Here is a 23,052-nt window from a genome sequence, read left to right as displayed (position 1 = left end):
AGGGCTTGAGTGCTGAGGACATGTTCAGTAAAAATAAAACAAATAGCTAGTACCTGGAACATTTGGGGAATGGAAAATTAAATTAATCTTAATCAACTGCATATAACAAAAATATCTATTTTGATTCAATCTTGGATACTGAGAATCTTTCTAAAAAATGCTAGTAATTTCCTGCCTTCCTAAGTACAGTATAGGGGATATTATTCAATCATAGCTAAATAATTCAGAGTCTTGTAGGGCCTCTGGGTGCTCAAGCTGAGTCTGACTTCTGATAGAAATGAGGCCACGGACAGAAAAGGTAGAGTGAGCACAACCCCTCAGGATGTTCACTGAATTGATTTGTGATGTCAGCTTGCTTCCTCTCAGTGTTCACCTTGGCTGCACATTAGAATCAAATGAGGAGCTTTCCAAAACAAAAAAAGAAAATCCAATGTCCTGACTGCACCCTAGAGAAATTAAATCAAACTCTCTGGGGCTGGGGCCCAGGCATCAGCACTTTTTGAAGCTCCCCCAGTGATTTCAGTGTTTCCATGTGCAGCCCAAGTTGAGAATCACTTCATATTTTTTGCCTTTTCCATGCACATGCAGTATGCCTACTGAGGTTTATTTTCAGACAAATCTATGAGAAAAAAATCTCAGAGAGACACTTAACTTTCCAAATTAAACAGAGTCTTTAAAAAGCAAGAAGTTAAGAGCCAGGACACAGAGCCAGATTGCCTGGGTTCTATTCCTGCCTCAATTCACCAACCGTATGACCAAGGTCATTACTCAACCTCTGTGTGCACGTCAATGTCCTCATCTGGAAATGGGGGTGATAACAGCCCTAGCCTCACAGGTTCATGGAAATGATTAAGTGAGTGTGTGTGTGGGGGGGGGGGGGCATGCCCATGTACATATGTATCAGAGCAGTGTCTGGCATGCAGAAAACACCATATATGTGATTGCTATTATTGGTGATTATGATAACAATGATAATAAAAAAATCATTAAAAAGAATGTGCATTAACACTACTATAAATAAAAGAGATAACTAATAAGAACCTGCTGTATAGTGCAGGGAACTCTACTCAATACTCTGTAATGGCCTATTTGGGAAAAGAATCTTAAAAAAAAAAAAAGAGTGGATATATGTATATGTATAACTGATTCACTTTGTGGTACACCTGAAAATAACACAACATTGTAAATCAACTATACTCCAATAAAAATTTTTAAAAATAAAATATTGAATTAGTGCAAATTGAATTAGTGCATATGAAAAAAACACCTTAAAATATGTGACACCAACTACTTAATAAATCGATTGCTTTTTTTTTTAACATCTTTATTGGAGTATAATTGCTTTACAATGGTGTGTTAGTTTCTGCTTTATAACAAAGTTAATCAGCTATACATATACATATATCCCCATATCTCCTCCCTCTTGCGTCTCCCTCCCATCCTCCCTATCCCACCCCTCTAGGTGGTCACAAAGCACCAAGCTGATCTCCCTGTGCTATGCAGCTGCTGCCCACTAGCTATCTATTTTATATTTGGTAGTGTATATATATCCATGCTACTCTCTCACTTGGCCCCAGCTTACCCTTCCCCCTCCCCGTGTCCTCAAGTCCATTCTCTACGTCTGCATCTTTATTCCTGTCCTGCCCCTAGGTTCGTCAGAACCTTTTTTTTTTTTTTAAGATTCCATATATATGTGTTAGCATACGGCATTTGTTTTTTTCTTTCTGACTTACTTCACTCTGTATGACATACTCTAGGTCCATCCTCCTCACTACAAATAACTCAGTTTCATTTGTTTATGGCTGAGTAATATTCCATTGTATATATGTGCCACATCTTCTTTATCCATTCATCTGTCGATGGACACTTAGGTTGCTTCCATGTCCTGGTTATTGTAAACAGAGCTGCAATGAACATTGTGCTAATGACTTTTTTTGAATTATGGTTTTCTCTGGGTATATGCCCAGTAGTGGGATTGCTGGGTCATATGGTAGTTCTATTTTTAGTTTTTTAAGGAACCTCCATACTGTTCTCCATAGTGGCTGTATCAATTTACATTCCCACCAACAGGGCGAGAGGGTTCCCTTTTCTCCACACCCTCTCCAGCACTTATTGTTTGTAGATTTTTTGATGATGGCCATTCAGACTGGTGTGAGGTGATACCTCATTGTAGTTTTGATTTGCATTTCTCTAATGATTAGTGATGTTGAGCATCCTTTCATGTGTTTGTTGGCAATCTGTATATCTTCTTTGGAGAAATGTCTATTTAGGTCTTCTGCCCATTTTTGGATTGGGTTTTTTTTTGATATTGAGCTGCATGGGCTGCTTGTAAATTTTGGAGATTAATCCTTTGTCAGTTGCTTCATTTGCAAATATTTTCTCCCATTTGGAGGGTTGTCTTTTTGTCTTGTTTATGTTCTCCTTTGCTGTGCAAAAGCTTTTAAGTTGCATTTGTTTATTTTTGTTTTTATTTCCATTTCTCTAGGAAGTGGGTCAAAAAGGATCTTGCTGTGATGTATGTCATAGAGTGTTCTGCTTATGTTTTCCTCTAAGAGTTTTATACTGTCTGGCCTTACATTTAGGTCTCTAATCCATTTTGAGTTTATTTTTGTGTATGGTGTTAGGGAGTGTTCTAATTTCATTCTTTTACATGTAGCTGTCCAGTCTTCCCAGCACCACTTATTGAAAAGGCTGTCTTTTCTCCATTGTATATTCTTGCCTCCTTTATCAAAAATAAGGTGACCATATGTGCATGGGTTTATCTCTGGGCTTTCTATCCTGTTCCATTGATCTATATTTCTGTTTTTGTGCCAGGACCATACTGTCTTGATTACTATAGCTTTGTAGTAGAGTCTGAGGTCTGGGAGCCTGATTCCTCCAGCTCCGTTTTTCTTTCTCAAGATTGTTTTGGCTATTCAGGGTCTTTTGTGTTTCCATACAAATTGTGAAATTTTTTGTTCTAGTTCTGTGGAAAATGCCATTGGTAGTTTGATAGGGATTGCATTGAACCTGTAGATTGCTTTGGGTAGTATAGTCATTTTCACTGGATTGATTCTTCCAATCCAAGAACATGGTATATCTCTCCATCTGTTTATGTCATCTTTAATTTCTTTCATCAGTGTCTTATAGTCTTCTGCATACAGGTCTTTTGTCTCCTTAGATAGGTTTATTCCTAGGTATTTTATTCTTTTTGTTGCAGTGGTAAAAGGGAGTGTTTCCTTAATTTTTGTTTCAGATTTGTCATCATTAGTGTATAGGAATGCAAGAGATTTTTGTGCATTAATTTTGTATCCTGCTACTTTACCAAATTCATTGATTAGCTCTAGGAGTTTTCTGGTAGCATCTTTAGGATTCTCTATGTATAGTATCATGTCATCTGCGAACAGTGACAGCTTTACTTCTTCTTTTCCGATTTGGATTCCTTTTATTTATTTTTCTTCTCTGATTGCTGTGGCTAAAACTTCCAAAACTATGTTGAATAATAGTGGTGAGAGTGTACACCCTTGTCTTGTTCCTGATCTTAGAGGAAATGGTTTCAGTTTTTCACCATTGAGAACAATATTGGCTGTGGGTTTGTCATATAGTTTAAAGTTTATGTTTTTGCCTCTTAAAACTATTTAAATGAAACAAACGAAGATAAAATTGAAAAATGGAAAATAATTTTTATTTTAAGTCTATTTTTATTTTGGTAAATGCTTAAATGACTCAACTGTAAGTCTCCATTTATGTTACCAGAAGGAAAAAAGAGGCTTGTCTTGCTATTAACTATAGAAAGAGTTTGACAAGGACCCCATCAGTAGGATCACACAATTTTGAATTGGCAAGAAAAGGAACTAGAGGTCAAACAAATATGCTCACTCTATCTATTAACATCTATAATTCAAGCAAAGGAGCAAGACATTGGGTCAATACCAATGTATTTGGGAATTCTACTCACAACAAGTGCAAATGGGTTTTCCACATAATAAGAAATAAAATCATGAACAGCATACAAAATGTATTTCCTCTACACATTCCTTTAATCCAGCGTCTCAAACTAATTTTGTATCAAAAGGTACAAATATCCCATTATAATAACTTCATAGCATGGAAAGCATCCAATTTAATTTCTACTACAAGACTAGGAAGAGCTAAATATAAGCAACTCATAAAACTGAGGCATAATTTTGTAATTAAATTATATTAGGAGTAATAAACTCTGGTTACAGTGTATTCAAACAAGCATTGCTGTTGTTATTTGCCTGATGAAGTGCTATGATGGAGACATGAAAATCAGGTTAATGCACTTACACCCTAGAAATGATTCCAAAGAAAGAACAACGATGCCATTTCATAATAATCAGCTTGATTTTAAAATGCATTTACTAAAAACCATGATTCACAACCTTGTAAAAATTTCCATTCTAATAACATGCTTTCTTCTATTGCATCTGCATAGGCTAAGCAATCATATTAGCTGTCCTACAGTAGCTAGAGTTCATTGAGGCAAAAGTTTTGGGACTCAAGGCAGTGAAAAGAAGGAAGTGTTGATAATAAATAAAGCTTTATCTGGAAGTAAAATTGATGAGAAGAAGTTTGTTCCTCAGCAATCCAACAGACCACTGACTAAATTATTCTCACAAACACTGAAAGTTTAATCTCTAAGGATCTGATCAGTATGGAGGAGGAGGAGCTCCTGGTGCCGATATAGCAGTGAAAATCCAATCCCAAAGTGATTATCTTAGGAAAAAAGACACAGAAAACCATGGCGGAGCCCAATTCTTCTTGTGAATATTAGCATTTTCTCCTACCCAAGACTTTTTAATCATCTTAAAGCTTATTTCATAAGATGCTTCCGATTCCTGAGGGTCAAAAACCTTTCACCTATGATGCAGTATTTATTAGCAAATTATCCTCAGTGGGAAAGTCTTCTCAACAATAAATCCCTTCTTTTGCCTTGTATAGTTCTGTTCCCAAAGCATTACAAAATACATAAATAAACATCTTGTTTGCCCAAACAGACCTAAGTTTCAATGCTTTAGATCAAAAGACCACAGCAGAGTGTAAACAGAAAACAAGTCACTATTACCTTGAAGAAGAAGAAAAACTCTTTTAAAATATTTGTAAATAGATGGTCACTTGTCTTTCAGAACAGCACATTTGTGGTCCCTAACAAATAGTTAGGGACTAATTGTTTAGTCAGAGACTAACTGTCCATTATATACCAATAATAGAAGCCACCACAGTGAACCTTGAGGGCATTATGCTAAGTGAAATAAAGCCAGAGAGAGAGGGGCAAATATGACACGGTATCACTTACATGTGAAATCTTCAGAAAGGGGTGAGGTGTCAGACTCATAGCAACAGAGAGCAGAAAAGTGGTTGCCAGGGGCTGGGGTGCCAGGGAACTAGGGAGAGGTTGGTCAAAGGCTATAAACTTTCAACTATAAAATGAATAAGGGCAGAGAATCTAATGTATAGTATGGTGACTACAGCTGACAACACTGTATTATATAAATGAAATTTGCTAAGAGAGTAGAACCTACATATTCTCACACATACACAAAAATAAGAAAAATAAGTGAGGTAGGTGATGGATGTGCTAATTAACTAGATGGGGGGATCCTTTCACAATGGATATGTACATCAAATCACCAAGATGTACACTTTAACTATCTTAAATTTTGTCAATCATACCTCAGGAAAGCTGAAATTTTTAAATTTAATTTAAAAATTAAATTAATTTTAAAATTAAATGTTTTCTAAAAAGCCACCACAAAGAGTGAGTTTACAAAGTGCCAGGCATTGTGCTACACACATGCATCATGTTTACGAGCAACTCTGAGAAAGTTATACCCCATCTTGCAGATGAGGAAACGGATGCTTAAATGGTTGAAGAGATTCACCAGACATGACTCATGGAGTACAAGGCAGAGCTAGAACTCCAACCCACATCTGTCCGACTTCAAGTTCTGGCCTCCCAAATCAGGACTCTTTTAAGAGAAAGAAAAGAAAACCTCCCTGGCTTAAAGTATTTACCTAACAGTTTCCAGTGCCTCTTACTAAGGAATCTTTTTAATGCCCTTAACTATGGGGCATCTATATTAAGTTGTTAGGTACAAAGCATCCATGTTAAGCAGTTGCTAAACAAGGATTCTAGTAAAATGAGTTTATTTTAGAGGTGGTTCCAGGATACATGGGGAATCGAGACAGGAAGGGAAGGAAGCCCATGAAGGGTGTGTTTTCAAGCCAGTTACCACTGAGGGTAAATGGGCTATTAACCCTGGAGGGCACTAGAAGAAAACAGAAAGCTAGCACCTTTGAGTTATCCCATCCAAGAAGTGAGGGAGCTGTGGTATTTGCCCATCAAACTTCTTTGGTTGGGTGGGTGTTAATTCAGGCAGTGACATGAGCTCCAGAGGCCAGAAAAAGCAAAGGAATGCAAATGCTGGCCACTGGGGTCCAACTCTCGGCCTCAGGAGTAGTAAGGACGTGGGTTTAGATTTTGGGCCATGTCTGCTCTATTAATTTCTTTATGTGAAGGAAATTCGTGGAGGGTGAAAGAAAAGACTTAGTCCATAGATGCTGCTGGTTTGTTGGCAATGATTGGTGCACTGCTGCAGGCCAAGCAATGATCCCAGCCCTCCAAGAGTGATACTCACATGCACTTTGCTGTTTTCTAAGGTAAAGCAGTTGTTGTTTCAGGGTTTGGGGGAAACTGCCAAATAAAAGTGAATAGAGTTGACCTTCTTAATTTATAATCACATCACTGAACTCAATTGACTGTTGAGTGTCTTACCCCATTCACCATAGACAAGAAAGTCCAAAATTGATGTTTCTGGGATATACTAGGGAAGTGTGTGTGAAAGAGGAAGTGCCATTGCTAAATGATGATTAATGAAATCTGTGGTGCCTGGTGGTTCTTTTGGAGGCCAGACTATTTTTTTTTTTTTTAAACATCTTTATTGAAGTATAATTGCCTTACAATGGTGTGTTAGCTTCTGCTTTATAACAAAGTGAATCAGTTATACATATACAATATGTTCCCATATCTCTTCCCTCTTGCATCTCCCTCCCTCCCACCCTCCCCATCCCACCCCTCTAGGTGGTCACAAAGCACCGAGCTGATCTCCCTGTGCTATGCGGCTGCTTCCCACTAGCTATCTATTTTACATTTGGTAGTGTATATATGTCCATGACACTCTCTCACCCTGTCACATCTCACCCCACCCCCTCCCCATATCCTCAAGTCCATTCTCTAGTAGGTCTGTGTCTTTATTCCCGTCTTGCCACTAGGTTCTTCATGGCCTTTTTTTTTTTTCCTTCGATTCCGTATATATGTGTTAGCATACTGTATTTGTTTTTCTCTTTCTGACTTACTTCACTCTGTATGACAGACTCTAACTCCATCCACCTCATTACAAATACCTCCATTTCATTTCTTTTTATGGCTGAGTAATATTCCATTGTATATATGTGCCACATCTTCTTTATCCATTCATCTGTCGATGGACATTTAGGTTGCTTCCATGTCCTGGCTATTGTAAATAGAGCTGCAATGAACATTTTGGTACATGACTCTTTTTGAACTATGGTTTTCTCAGGGTATATGCCCAGTAGTGGGATTGCTGGATCGTATGGTAGTTCTATTTGTAGTTTTTTAAGGAACCTCCATACTGTTCTCCATAGTGGCTGTATCAATTTACATTCCCACCAACAGTGCAAGACTATTTTTTTAACATGATATTTCTAGATTTTCTTAGAGGTTTGTGAGGCATCATTTTAAATATTTTTGAATTCTGGACTTTTATGCTGAAAACATCACTGTCTTATGTAAATATTTAATTTTTAAACTTTGCTTTTGAACTCTATAGAAATTTAAAGCTACCATAAGAGAATGCAGTCTATAGTTGTCATTAATAGAAACTTAATCATTGCTCTACAAGGATCCCAAACGGTTGTCTCGTGCAAAATCATAGGCCAGAAAAAGATGGCATATGGTGCAGATGGTGGATCCCTCCTCTGGTCCTGGGTCCCTGGAAATGACTGGATATGCAGGTGTAAATATATGTCTATCATCTAGGATCATGGGTACACAGAAAGGATTGTACTTGTTCAATCAGAAAGAATGGAAGACAAAAGATAAATGGAATAAAAATGAAGTAGGAAATGACATCCCAGAAACCCCCAGACATTAAAACATAGGAGTAGATCTGGGCCACCCAAATAGGTGGTGAAGTTATCAGCACTAGGAATGAAATGAGAGCATCAACTCAGGTCAACCCACCATCGCAGCTCCCACCTCCCACACCCTCCACTCTCAGCCAGAAGAAAGCTACAGAAGAGACGGTGTTATCAGAGCTGGCTCCAACCAGAAAGAATGAGGAGCCACCCACAGACAAGACTAATCATTTGAAGAAATTAAATTTAGAACCAAACTTCACATCAATGTTCAAAATACATTATATGATTGCTATGGTCTGAATGTTTGTGTCCCTACCCCCCAGGCCAAATTCGTATGTTGAACACCTAATGCCCAAGGATGGTATTAGGAGATTGGGCCTTTGGGAGGTGATTAGGTCCTGAGGGCAGAGTCCTCCTGAATGGAATTAGCACCCTTATAAAAGAGGCTCCAGAGAGATCCTTAGCCCCTTCCACCACATGAGGACACCAGAAGTCTGCAACCCAGAAGAGGGTTCTCACTGGACCATGCTGATACCCTGGTCTTGAACTTCCGTCCTCCTGAACTGTGAGAAATAAATATCTGTCATTTATAAACTACCCATTCTATGGTATTTTGTTAGAGTAGCCCAAATGGACTAAGACAACTATACATGAATTAAAAATCTAAACTAATAATAATGATGGCTATGAGGATGATGAATAAGAAAGGCTTTAAATAAAGCAAAAAGCAAAAAAAAGAAAAAAGGTTGAAATGTGAATACATCAAATTTGAGAATGTCAAGTCATCTTTTGTCATGCATAAGTTAAAAGTTAAGAAATTCAAAGACAAGCCACAGACAGGAAGAAAATATTTGCAACATCCCTAACAGCTAAAGGATTAACATCCAGAATACCTGGACACCTCTCAACACAAGGCAAGGAAATTCAGCAGGTAACTCCGGTAAGAGAAAACAGAAATTGTCCACACGTGTAAGAAAATGTACACAGCTCACTAGCAAATCAGGCAATAGCAAATTAGAGCAGAGATACAATGGTTGCATCAGATTGGCAAAAATTAAAATGTTTCTTAATAGTGTTGGTGGGGATTGAGGAAACAGTTCCTCTCACACAAGACTGGCAAAGTTATAAAATGACACAACCATTAACTAAAATTTAGGATATATATAGCCTTCAATCAGCAATTGTACTTCTCAAAATTTACCTCAGGGACGCCTGACCCATATACTCAGAGAGGGATACACAAGGCTGACTATTACTCTATTGTTCAGGATTGTTTTCTGTGGACTAGAAACAGACAACTACCAAGAGTCCATCAATGAGAATTTTTTATTGTTAAATGAAATTTGGTCATCCATTCTATGGGATATGTAGAGCAATTTAAAAGAATAAAGTGGATTCACATGTACTTACACAAAAAGTTCTGTAAGACATACTGTAAAGTGAAAAGCCAGTTTGTGGAACAGTAAAAATAATATGATGTTATTTAGGGTACAAATGGATATAAATGAAACAAAATGAAATATTTCCATAGTTAATGTATGCACAAATTCATTAAAAAGAGACCTGGAAAGATACCATGAAGCTGTTATCAGCAATTGACTTTGGAAGAGACTAGGATTGGGTCAATGGTGGGGAGGAGTCAAGGGCATCAATACTGCTTTACTCTCTTAAAAAAAGAACCTATTAGAGGATTATCCACAAAATAAAAAATAAATAATATCTGTAACAAAAAAGATAAAGTAGTAGGAATCCTTCCTTTAAAATGTGTTTTTCCTCCTCTTCCTTTTTAATTTAATTATATGTTCCTCTTTCCCCTCCTCCAAGCTCCTGTTTTAGGGATACAAGGAAGAGCTTACTCAACTATATTGAATTTCTTGGATCTAGTAGTGAGTAGTTTTTTTTTGTTTTTTTTTTAAACATCTTTATTGAAGTATAATTGCCTTACAATGGTGTGTTAGCTTCTGCTTTATAACAAAGTGAATCAGTTATACATATACAATATGTTCCCATTTCTCTTCCCTCTTGCATCTCCCTCCCTCCCACCCTCCCCATCCCACCCCTCTAGGTGGTCACAAAGCACCGAGCTGATCTCCCTGTGCTATGCGGCTGCTTCCCACTAGCTATCTATTTTACATTTGGTAGTGTATATATGTCCATGACACTCTCTTACCCTGTCACATCTCACCCCACCCCCTCCCCATATCCTCAAGTCCATTCTCTAGTAGGTCTGTGTCTTTATTCCCGTCTTGCCACTAGGTTCTTCATGGCCTTTTTTTTTTTTTTCCTTCGATTCCGTATATATGTGTTAGCATACTGTATTTGTTTTTCTCTTTCTGACTTACTTCACTCTGTATGACAGACTCTAACTCCATCCACCTCATTACAAATACCTCCATTTCATTTCTTTTTATGGCTGAGTAATATTCCATTGTATATATGTGCCACATCTTCTTTATCCATTCATCTGTCGATGGACATTTAGGTTGCTTCCATGTCCTGGCTATTGTAAATAGAGCTGCAATGAACATTTTGGTACATGACTCTTTTTGAACTATGGTTTTCTCAGGGTATATGCCCAGTAGTGGGATTGCTGGGTCGTATGGTAGTTCTATTTGTAGTTTTTTAAGGAACCTCCATACTGTTCTCCATAGTGGCTGTATCAATTTACATTCCCACCAACAGTGCAAGAGTGTTCCCTTTCCTCCACACCCTCTCCAGCATTTATTGTTTCTAGATTTTTTGATGATGGCCATTCTGACCGGTGTGAGATGATATCTCATTGTAGTTTTGATTTGCATTTCTCTAATGATTAATGATGTTGAGCATTCTTTCATGTGTCTGTAGGCCATCTGTATATCTTCTTTGGAGAAATGTCTATTTAGGTCTTCTGCCCATTTTTGGATTGGGTTGTTCGTTTTTTTGTTATTGAGCTGCATGAGCTGCTTGTAAATCTTGGAGATTAATCCTTTGTCAGTTGCTTCATTTGCAAATATTTTCTCCCATTCTGATGGTTGTCTTTTGGTCTTGTTTATGGTTTCCTTTGCTGTGCAAAAGCTTTTAAGTTTCATTAGGTCCCATTTGTTTATTTGTGTTCTTATTTCCATTTCTCTGGGAGCTGGGTCAAAAAGAATCTTGCTGTGATGTATGTCATAGAGTGTTCTGCCTATGTTTTCCTCTAAGAGTTTGATAGTGTCTGCCCTTACACTTAGGTCTTTAATCCATTTTGAGTTTATTTTTGTGCATGGTGTCAGGGAGTGTTCTAATTTCATGCTTTTACATGTACCTGTCCAATTTTCCCAGCACCACTTATTGAAGAGGCTGTCTTTTCTCCACTGTATATGCTTGCCTCCTTTATCAAAGATAAGGTGACCATATGTGTGTGGGTTTATCTCTGGGCTTTCTATCCTGTTCCATTGATCTATATTTCTGTTTTTGTGCCAGTACCACACTGTCTTGATTACTGAAGCTTTGAAAAATGGAGCTGGGGGAATCAGGCTCCCTGACTTCAGACTATAGTGAGTAGTTTTATTTTTACACCAACCTTGGTACAGAAGCAGGGCATCAGCTTACTACGTTTCATGTTCTGGCAGGATAGGTTTTTGTTAGTAGCCTTTTACACTGACCCTCTTTTCTTCTTTAGCTCCCATACAGATTCTTCTTGTAGTTCGCATGGTTTTCACGGCTAACACTTCCTGTGTTGGTTTCTGGTCCTGATATGGCAGAGCTCCAAAGGAAAGTCATAGCATAATGCAGGCAACCTCTTCCATGCTCAGGCTGTACAGGAGCCCCTTCTCACTCATGATTACAAATAAACTGATCCTCTTTACATAACACACACTGACATAAGAAAAACAACCATGCTTAAAATAGTCATATTCAGAAACTCATTCTTGCTAATTACAGTCAATAAGATTTACAGAGCCAACAATAAAAGGGAAAGAATGATTAAAATAAGCCCAGAGCTGGTACAAACTATGAACATTTACCCTTAAGATGATGTTCATATTTATCTGCTCCCAACCAACCCCAAACATTCTTTCAATGTTTCATCAGAGCACATTTCTGCTACCTAAAAATGACCTGCCAGATCTGGTTTTTAAGTTCTTAAATCATCTGGGCTGTCTGTCTTCTTTGCCACCTATCATTTCTGTGGTGACAAATCAAAGGAGGGGTTACAGAAGGAAGCATGTCAATGTTCACAGAGAGTGGAACCAGTGGCTTGAAATCAGTGGTGCATGGTACAATGTGGCCATGACAGGAGAGAAGACATGGATGAGAAACTGTCAAATGTGAGGATTCTCCTCCAGGGCTATAAAGAGAAAGATCTTGTAACAATATTCTTTACCAAGAGCTTCTTAAGCCACTCAGCTCGCCTCTGAGCAGAGTAGGCTTCAAGGGATCACTAATAAAAGGGCTTCGGCACAGGCTTCATGGACCAAGGAGAAACATGGACAAAGACAAAGGAAAAAGCTCCAGGGAGAAGAGAGGCACATCACCCAGATACCAACGCAAGCTTCCAAACAGCGGCAGGGAGGGAATCGGGATAAACTTAAAAGTATCACATTTTTTCTTTGAGACGTAACCTCTGTAGTACATGTGATAGATTCATATCAACAAGACTGATTGTCAGAAAAAATATCTTAAAGAAACTGGGCCTCTAAGCACCATCTGACTGCAACATTAGGTCCAACCCTTCAAATGATTTTATGCAAAAACTGGACTTAAAGCTTGTGTGCCCTCCCCACTCACTTGCGGGTACCATCTCTGCTTGCATACATTTATGCTCCTAATATATCACTTACAGGAGTCCACCTCCTAGAAGTGGATTCATCACTCGTTCTGACTCCAGGACTGGGCTTAAAGCCAGAAGAAAATGACAAACTTAGAATCATGGAAACTTTAATTTTTTCTTAAATTGTCTCATCTTTTAGATACTGATATATGATCATTAACTAAAAAATAAACCTCAAAATTCTGACACATGACTGACCGTTGACTTAAAAAGTGAAAAATGAAATTCCCATCTCTTGGCTAGAACTGGAAGATTAATATCCATGAAAAGAAAAGTAATAAAGAGACAGAAGTATTGCTACCACAGTATTTGTTTAAGTTGGTCATAAACAGCATTACAACCAAGAGAAAGTGGTTAGTATTAAAAAATTGAGATTTTTCTACATTTGAAAATAATCATGAGTTAAAATACTGGGTTCACAGAACAATAGAGGTACATCAAAGAGCCTCTGGTCCTAAACACTTTCTCTTTCTTAAGCAAAGAAATATTTATGATTGGTCTTAAAGGGGAGCTTAACTGAGTTGCTATGGATTGTTTAAAAAACCCCAAAATACCTTCTGTTGCTTTTATAGAAGCTTGATTTACAAGTTGAAAAATCAAACTGACAGTCTAGTCTCTTGTACAAATACCCAACCTTTAAAAACGCTCTAGGCATTATAAATATATCTTTCATGAATATAGCTTCAACAGTTCTAAAAATAGCCTTTAGGAGGAAAAAAATAAAAACCTCTTTCAAGCCATTGTTTTATACATAACAGCAGGAAACCAAACAGAATGTCAAAGCCAAAGTGATTAACACACCCAGTAATAAACATGAACAGTCAGTATGAAATCTTACTCAAATACGGTTTTCGACATTAGCTCGGGGTCTATGCTTTAGCCCCATGTCTGTGGCCAGACATGATTGCAGGGCACCCGTATTCAGAAAGTAACTCCAGGACCACAAAGCTAAAATCTGCCTTTTGGATAACGTGTTAACAGACCCATTCAGAACTGGCCCGGGGGGCCAGATATTACTGTCTAGCACCCTAAGAGTTTCCCCAGGCTCTACTCTGACCCCAAATATGCCACTGCACAGAGCAGTTTCCATACCACTACTCACTGGTGAAGTCCAGGTTGCCCCCAATGGCCGAAAGCTAAGCTGACAAACACCAGTAACCTTGGATATAGAGAACTAACACCAGAACGTGAAAAGGCACCTCACAGTTTGATGCCAGGTATTTTATTGGTTTCAGTATGGATTTAGCACTCTCAATAAAGCCTGTCCCATCTTTCCAAATATCAGAACTTATAGGACCAGAATATTCCGTGGTCTGTGGCCTTGTATGTTCAAGTGCAGAACCATAGCATCGTCTATCGAAATAATAACCTACTTTTTATGAATATTCTGATCTAACTACCCGTTAAACTCCAAATAAATCCTATGATCTGCAGACAGTCTACTTTTTAATAATTCAATATGGAATCATCTCAATTGGTTTCATAATAAATGAGATTCTAAATTCATGGTATGGTGGACAGAAAGCTAAAATGGGAAGAAATTCCTGAAAAAGTGAAGGTATAGTCTAAAGGGATCTTATTCCTGATTTTCTAACATAAAACAAATTATCAAGGCCAAATTCCTGCTGAGGCTGAGAGAACCCTTAATAAGCAGCAAAGGGGAGAAGGAAGAGAAAGGGAAAGCCACAGTTACAGTCATCAGGGTCAAAAATGACTTTCTCATCATGTTTCTTCATTTTTTATGGGTAGAGTTGGTAGGAGACTTAACAGCAGTAATACTGGCTAACTTCCCTCTACAACAAATGTAATTCACAATTCCATGTTCTTATCCTGAGAAATGCCAATTGTTCTAGGATTTAGCACATCTAATATTTCAGACCTTGGAAAATCCCAAGACATTTCTTAGATATTCTTTTTACATAGAATCTTTAAAAAAATTACAGAGTCATCCATGAAATGCATAGAAAGCTAAATACTTTGCAAATCAGCAACTAACTGGAAAATGTAAGAAAGACATATCTCACTTCTTACCTTGTTTTGATCTGTCCAGTAAAAGAAAAATCCCTGAGGGTCGGTCCTCAAAATAATTGGAGTGACAATAGTGGAGTCCTAGAAATGTAAGAAAATACACGTATATCAACATATGCCACTATAGAAAGCCTTACCTGCGAATTACTTAACAAGTAATAATTAAGTTTCTCCAAGATCATCAATTATTAGTAAAACTAATAAAAAATTAAACATGATATCTTTAACATCATAGGATTATTAATTACATAACTGAGGTACTTTACTAATAATTAGAATATTGGGACATTACTTAAAAAGGAAAAGGCCAGTGATGCACGTATTTATTGATTAAGGCAAGTTTTTAAAGGCACTGGCATGTTTTCTAACAAAAAGCTATATTTGGTTTTCCAAATAATTTTAACACTAAACATCATTACATATTTTATATGATTAAAGTTAATTAAAATCCATGCTTCAGGATATTATTTTAAATTACATTTGCTCTATAAAATGATTTTTAATTGTACTGAAGAGAGTAAGCACAGCATTTAGGTATTGCTGTTTCCAAGGTAACAGTAAATAAGGCCATCTTCTACATATTCGGAAGGCTATACACAAAATTGTTGTAAATTTAAATTTCACACAATAAAATAAAACATCATAGACAGTCTTCTGAGTTTAAAGCATGCATATTATAAAGCAAAAACTGCCTGTATTGTAATTACAATATTAAACATTTCTAAAATATGTGTTCTTTTCTTTTGGCAATTTTCAGAAAGGCATACCATCTGCACAAAGAAACACGTGTCACTGGATATGGATTTTTATACTGAAATACTGGGACCTTTGCAGGAATTGCATTTTTTAAAGGGACATAAATAACCAGTTTATTTCAACTTTTTCATACACATTGTAACTCTGGTATGTCATATCCTCTATCTGATCAAAAAGATTTGTAATAAATTTAGAACTTTCAGAGACAATTTTGGAATTTGGGATTGTCTTCCTGATGGGTAGAGCAGATCTAAGGCTTTTGTACACATGGTAAGTTTTATTATAAGAGCCAGGTTCTGGAGGCTAACCCCTCGGGCTCAAATCTCTGCCTGTCCCCTCCCGGTGCCTCATTTTGCACAACCACAACTGGAAAAAAAAGACATAATAATCATACCTCCCACAGAGTTTTCTGTGAGAATTAAATAGGATAATTTGGGTAAAGCACCTGGATCAATTCTTGGCACATAAAAATGTTCATTATTATTATAGTGGATTATGTTTAAAACCTGATTTATTAAAATATTAAATGAAAGTTTATCATGGCATTCTTTTTTTATTGTGGTAAGTATATATAACATAAAACTTACCATTTTTAAGTGTAAAGTTCAGGGGCATTAAGTACTTTCACATTGCTGTGCAACCATGACCACCATCCATCCTCATCTTCCCAAACTGAAACTTCACACTCATTAAACACTAACTCACTACTCCCTCCTCCCCTTAGGCCCTGACAATCACCATTCTATTTTCTGTATCTATGATCTGACTACTCTTTGGTACCTTATATAAGCAGAATCATACAGTATTTTTCCTTTTGTATCTGGTTGATTTCACTCAGCATAATGTGTTCAAGGTTCATCCATGTTATAGTAGGTGTCAAAATTTCCTTTCTTTTTAAGACTGAATAATATTCAATTATATGTCTGTATCATTTTGTTTATCCATTCATCCACTGATGGACATTTGGGTTGTTTCCACCTTCTGGTTATTGCAAACAACGCTGCTATGAACATGGGCCTACAAATATCTGTTTGCGTCCCTGCTTTCAATTCTTTTCCATATATACCCAGAAGTGGAATAACTGGATCATATGATAGTTCTATATTTAATTTTTTGAGCAACTGCCTTGCTGTTTTATCCTGATAGTCTTAAGATTCATTCTTAACATGCAGTCTGAAAATATCTTTTACAAGGCTTGTGCTGTTACATAGAGCTTCAGCTGGAATTTTTAAATTCCAAAATTACTTCTAAATGTTAAAAAAAAGACATTTGGAAAAAAATTTGATACTATAATGGAAGAATAATTTTTAAAATATTTGAAGCTTCTCCTATGAGATTACATGCTTTTGTTCAGAGCAATATTTCCAGTAAATCATAGCAATATTTTCAGTTCTGTTTCATCACCTACTCTTCCAGAGTTGGGCGAAATAAGTTTCCAATACGCTTCACAGAACACACATCCCAATTTCCAGGTAAATTTGGAATTAACCTGGAGGTGTAACTTATCATTTTCACGACAGTTCCTTTTCTAATCGGAGTGTCTGACAAGAGCATCTGATAAGATTCTAATCAAAATCTTAGTGACAATTCACTTCAAGGATCCCAGACAATAAAATATTTAAAGTTAGCAGAGCAAAACAGCTCAAATTTATATGTTGGAACATTGTGTTAGGCTACCTCGTTGTTTTGGATACTGCTTTTTCTAGCTTATTCCTTTTTCTCCTTCAAAATTAAAGCTCCTTTGTTCAGTATTTTCTTGACCCTACTCTTTCGGCCACAGTTCCTCTACTAAATGATCATTTATCTCGGCTCCCTGCCTGCTTCCTCCATAATCACCTCTGACATTCCAAGATCAGCTGGAATTTGGCATTCTTGCCATGCAAGGCAGGGTTTGACCCAGAAATACATGAATATCCATTTTCAACTCCACCTCATTTTTTCACACCTCTCACATAGCTGCAAGTGCCTATATTCTCCCCCTACTCAACCCAGATCTCAAGTATTCTTAATTGTCAGAATATATGCTGTAGTTTGAAGTTTGAAATATATGGCCATCCTTCATTTCCAAGGCAACTGCAGCGTTTTACTGCAGAATAATGGAGATAACTCTCAGATGGTCTATGTTTTATTCTTTCTCCCTCCATCAATATCCGTAAGATGTGTATTCCATAAGAAGGTGGTTTTCAAACTTTTGGGTGCATCAGATTTACAAGGAGGACTGGTTAACATGCAGTCTACTAAGCCCTTTCTCTGGAGTTTCTCACTTAGGAGATCTGGAATAGAGTCTGAGAATCTGCATTTCTACTTAATTTTCAGTGATGCCACTGCTACTGGTTCAGGAACCAGACTTAGATCCACTGACACAGGCCTACAATGGGTGAGGCTTTGAATCGGGAATACAATGATGTAAATGCCCAGGAGCACCAGTGAGCTTGAAATGTAGACATCCCTGTGTCTTATAAGTACATGGCTTCTAACTAGGAATTCAACTTTAATTTGCTTACTTAAAGTTATAAGGTATTTTTTCCAATAAACATCTACCTTGAAAAGAAGAACACTAATAAACATACCTGTCTTAAGTTAGTAATTGTAGATACTGTACAGTAAATCTCTATTTACTCCTCTTTCGTTGACAGAAACCATTCTACTCTCATCCTATTTTATCAAAAATGAAGACTAATATAATGATATAAGAAGCTGCTGTTTTACAATTTACATGAATCTCCAAAAAGATTTTAGGTTAAATAAAGGACAGTCAAGGAACAAAGTAAAGGAACTTCTTAAAACCTAAACATCCAAAAGAATGAGAGATATTTCAGTAAGAAAAAGAGTCACTGCAATCAATATTAAAATTACAAAGTCCTATAACTTCTTTATTATGATTTGTGCATCAATGTGCTGATATAAATCAATAACATATACTAATGCAATGTTATATGATAATTACATCTCAAAAAAAAAGATGAAATGTGAAAATAAATGAATCACTATAAAACAAATTATATACCCTGGAGTATAATCTATAAAAATATTGAATCAATATGCTGTACACCCAAAACTAATATAATAAGGCAACTATACTTTAATAATAAATAAATAAATAAAATGTCCTAAAGAAACTGGGAGGAAATGACAAAACAGTCCAAACTCCCTCCCAATACCAGAATATTCTTTACAAAACTCCCTGACCAAATAATAATAGACACATCCTAAATGTTTGGTCTGAGCCAATCACTGCAATATGAACTCGAAATGGAATTTCTCCTTTGATATTTATAATATTTTAAGCGGTAGACACTTATCCCGATTTTACATATAAATAGACTAAGGCTTAGCTTAAATAACTAGGTCCAAGGAAACCTGGCTAAGCTAGTAAGGGAAGCACTGGAATTAAACCTCAAGGACAGACTCTACACCAAGGTCACTCAACACCGTTTCATTACTGATCTGCTAAATTAGGGCTTTTTTTGACATTTTTTTTCCTAATCATCTTCCATGAAATGTTAATATCACAGATATTCTGTATATCTATTTATATGCTGTATGTATACTGTGCTTTATACAAAATAAAAAGTAAAGAATAAGAAGACGTTTTGTCCCTCAAGAACCATTTTTCACTTCTTTGGAGATGATCTGGCCCCAACGGAGAAGGCAACGCTGTCCACCTGCACTGTTGAATATGGGCTCACCTGAAACCACGGAGCCCTTGAAATGGGGCGAGTTGGCTAAGATGTGCTATAAGACTTGAAAGACTGACAATGAAAACAAGAATGTAAAGTAGTTCATGAATAATTTTTGATATTAATTATATATGTAAATAAATATATCAGGTTAAACAAACTATATTGTTAAAATTAATTCCACCTGTTTTTTGGGTTTTTTCTTACTTTTTTAATGTGGCTACTAAAAACTTTAAAATTTCCAGTGTGGCTCATTTTATATTTCTACTGGGCAGTGGAGCTCTAAACCTTCATGAGAAAATAAGTTTTCTCCTTAACAGGGAAATCTTATTCACAAAGCAAACTTGGTCAGATAATGCCAGCTAGAAAGTTTTGGGATTTTTTTCCATATATGCAGCTATCATTTAGTTTTAACACCTAATTATTGGGTTGGCCAAAAAGTTCATTTGGGTTTTTCCGAACGAACTTTTTAGCTAACCCAATTATACAAAATAAATCTAGTTGCTTCTCTAAGTATCAACTCTTCAAGTATCTGAATAGAGCCAATACGTTGCTGCCCTCTGAGTTCTACTTTACCAGGTTCAGGTTAGTAATGAGCTAAATTGTGCCCCACCCCAAAATCCGTATGTTCAAGTCCTACCCAGTGCTTCAAAGTGCAACCCTATATGCTTAACAATCTTTACATAGGCGATTAAATTAAAAGGAGGGCATTAAGGGTGGGCCCTAATTCAATAGGATTGGTGTCCTTATAAAAAGAAGAAATCTGGACACAGACACATACAGAAGGAAGATGATGTGACAACACAGGGAGGCCAGCCACCTACAAGCTATGGAGAGAGGCCTGGAACAGATCCTTCCCTCAGGGTCTTCAGAAGGAACCAACTCCACCAACACCTTGATCTCAAATTTGCAGCCTCCAAAACTGTGAGAAAACACATTTTTGTTGTTTAAGACTCTCAGTCTGTGCTACTTTGTTATGGACACCCTATAAAACTGATACAAGCTATAACCCATTAAGGCTAATGTCGAGGACCAGCTCACAGACCCACAGACCCACAGCCCACACGTTGGTGCCACTGTCAGAAAGTCTACTGGCCAAGATTGACCATGATCCTGACTCCACAGTGATTTTGTGTCCTCATGTTGTTAAACAGAAAACACACATGGCTAGAGATGTGCACTTCTCAACTAATCAATGTTACAGCGTCAACAAGGGAAAAAAAACAGCCATGCTCCACAGGGATTGCCCAAGACTTGCCTCAGAAAGCAGCAGAGCCAAAGACGGCAAACACATACACAAACAGCTACGTAAGGAAAAAAAATTCCAAGTGTCACAGAAAATCAGATGTGATGCCCAACAAACGTCAGCAATGCAGCCCTGACTATGAAACACACACACATACATACACACACACACACACACACACACACACACACACACACTAAAGGCAGCCTTGTATGACAGATTGTGAGATTAGGATCAGTGAAATAAATCTTCTGTGTGCATCAGCATGGAAGAGGATTTTCTTCCCAGGGCCTGTCCAGTCTGAAATTTCCCCGAGGAAAGGAAAACAGAGGAGGGAAGAAGGTCCAGGGTGGAGGATGCAAAACAGTGGAGAGAAGTACCATTAAAAAGTTGCCTTTTACTGACAGGTATAAAAATCTCTTTTAACAAAATACAGCAAAAAGTTGGAAGCATGCTCCTTCAAATACCATGCAAGATACTGCAGGCCTATACTAGGGATTCAAATGAAAGTCCAGATCCCCCATCATACAAGGTGCTCACTGTTTAGTGGGGGCATCGGATGAGTAAACCAATCATTTCAGGAAGCTATAGGTCTGGTGGGCTGTGGTTTTAATATACATTTCCCTGATGACTAATGACTAATGTTGTTGAACATCTTTTCATGTCCCTACTGGCCATGTGTGTGTGTGCACGCACGCGCACGAAGTGGCCCAGTACTTTTTAAAATCAGTTAAGATTTAAATCAGTGGTTTACATTTTAATCAGTGGTTCTGGACCAGGGGAAGTTTTGCACCCCAGGGAAATGTTGGCAATGTCCAGAAACAATTTTGTCTGTTACACTGGGGGTTTTGTTACTGGAATCTAGTAGATAGCCAGGGATGCTGCTAAACATTCTACAATGCACAGGCCAAACCCCATAACAAAGAATTGTCTGGCCCCAAATGTCCATAGTACCGAGGTTCAGAAACACAGTTTTAATGGCTTCCTACTGACTTCATGAAAAAATTTTGCAGTGGCCTAAGCAGCATATATGCACCCTTTGCCATCCCGCCTCATTATCTGAGCCACCAAGTGCCCCATTTGCTTATTCTTCCCTGTCCTTCAAAGTCCCATGTGCCTTCCCTCCTTGGGATGCCCACATGTCCTGTACATTTGACCTAACACACTCCCCATCCTCATGTTGGCTTAAGTCCTACTTATAACTCAGGTCTTTCCTTAAACAGAATTTCTCCATGGAAACCTTCCAAACTTCTTATACTCACTTGTACTTTTGTACTTTTTTCTGTAGTACTTATCACAATTACAGTAACTTCATTTACCTTTATTTGTTATGCATCTATCTCCCCCAGCAGAATACCAACTCCGTGAGGGCAGGAACCAAATCATTTACCATTGTAAATCCACAACACTAGCAAAATGTCCAGCTTATAAGAGGCATCAGTACAAATTTAAAGTATGAACACTGAACGGGTAGATGGAAGAAAACTGCAGAAAAAGAATCAAGGTAGATTCTGAAAAATATCAATTGGGCTGGCACCCAACAGATTGCCAGAAGCTGTGGCAAGAGAAGTTTCAAAGCAATGGCAAAGGCAGATTAAGGCTTTGGAGGGCAGAGAAGGAGTGAGTGGGATGTGAGGAGAGGAGAAGGTGGGTAGAAGCTGCATGTTCCTTGTGGAGGGAAGGATGAGGAAGAGGGCAGTAACCATAGGAGGAAGGTGGGGGGGGACATTGTGCTGCATTCTATGTTGGCATATGTATGGCTAAAAAGCATATTTCTATTTTCTCAGAAGAACTTCAACAGAAGGGAATCTTTCACAGATACTGTCAAAGGGGAGGATAATTATGAATCCTGAATCCAAAGAAACCAGGAGGCATGGGCTCCAGGACATGGAGATTTCCCGGGGACAGGAGGGAAGGTGGGACCATAGACGTGGCCCAAGTATATTGAACTAGGAGTGGGGAAGGGAGGATGTCAATAATATTGTCCCAGTAACTTCCATTCCCTCTATACAGAAGAAATAGTGTAGGTAGAATCTTTATTATAAAAAATATTTTTAAACTATATGTCTTTAATATTTTTCTCATTTTGGCAATAAATCTCATATATCCATTTTTCTCCTTGTGAATCATTATCCTGATAGAGAGGATGTTTTCACAACCATCAGTCTTTTGCTCTGTCACTCCCAACACTTCTGAATTTCTTTAAAGGCAATTTTCCTTGCAAAATCTCGGTATATGTGTATCTTTTTCAGAAAACAGAAGCCACTTGTAACATTCAGAATAAGAGATGTAAATACATTAAGCATCACAATTTTCAACCAATATCGAATCACAATTGATTACACACTCAACCTTAAGCCATATTTAGCCCTTACGGGAAATCCGTG

At 37.5% G+C, this 23,052-nt stretch overlaps 1 protein-coding gene across 5 annotated transcripts in view; it reads right to left on the bottom strand.

Annotated features, from left to right (window-relative positions):
- Positions 1–23,052, bottom strand: part of PLCB1 (phospholipase C beta 1) — a 690,420-nt gene that overhangs the window by 656,971 nt on the left and 10,397 nt on the right. For all 5 annotated transcript variants that reach the window (XM_082358993.1, XM_082358994.1, XM_082358995.1 and 2 more), the window contains exon 2: positions 14,987–15,064. In XM_082358993.1, the coding sequence (XP_082215119.1) occupies positions 14,987–15,064 (78 nt within the window). The remainder of the gene's footprint in view (positions 1–14,986; positions 15,065–23,052) is intronic.

This window comes from Balaenoptera borealis, assembly GCF_965194805.1.
Source record: "Balaenoptera borealis genome assembly, chromosome: 16".
Lineage (NCBI taxonomy): Eukaryota > Metazoa > Chordata > Mammalia > Artiodactyla > Balaenopteridae > Balaenoptera > Balaenoptera borealis.
This window is presented reverse-complemented; position numbering and strand designations above follow the sequence as displayed.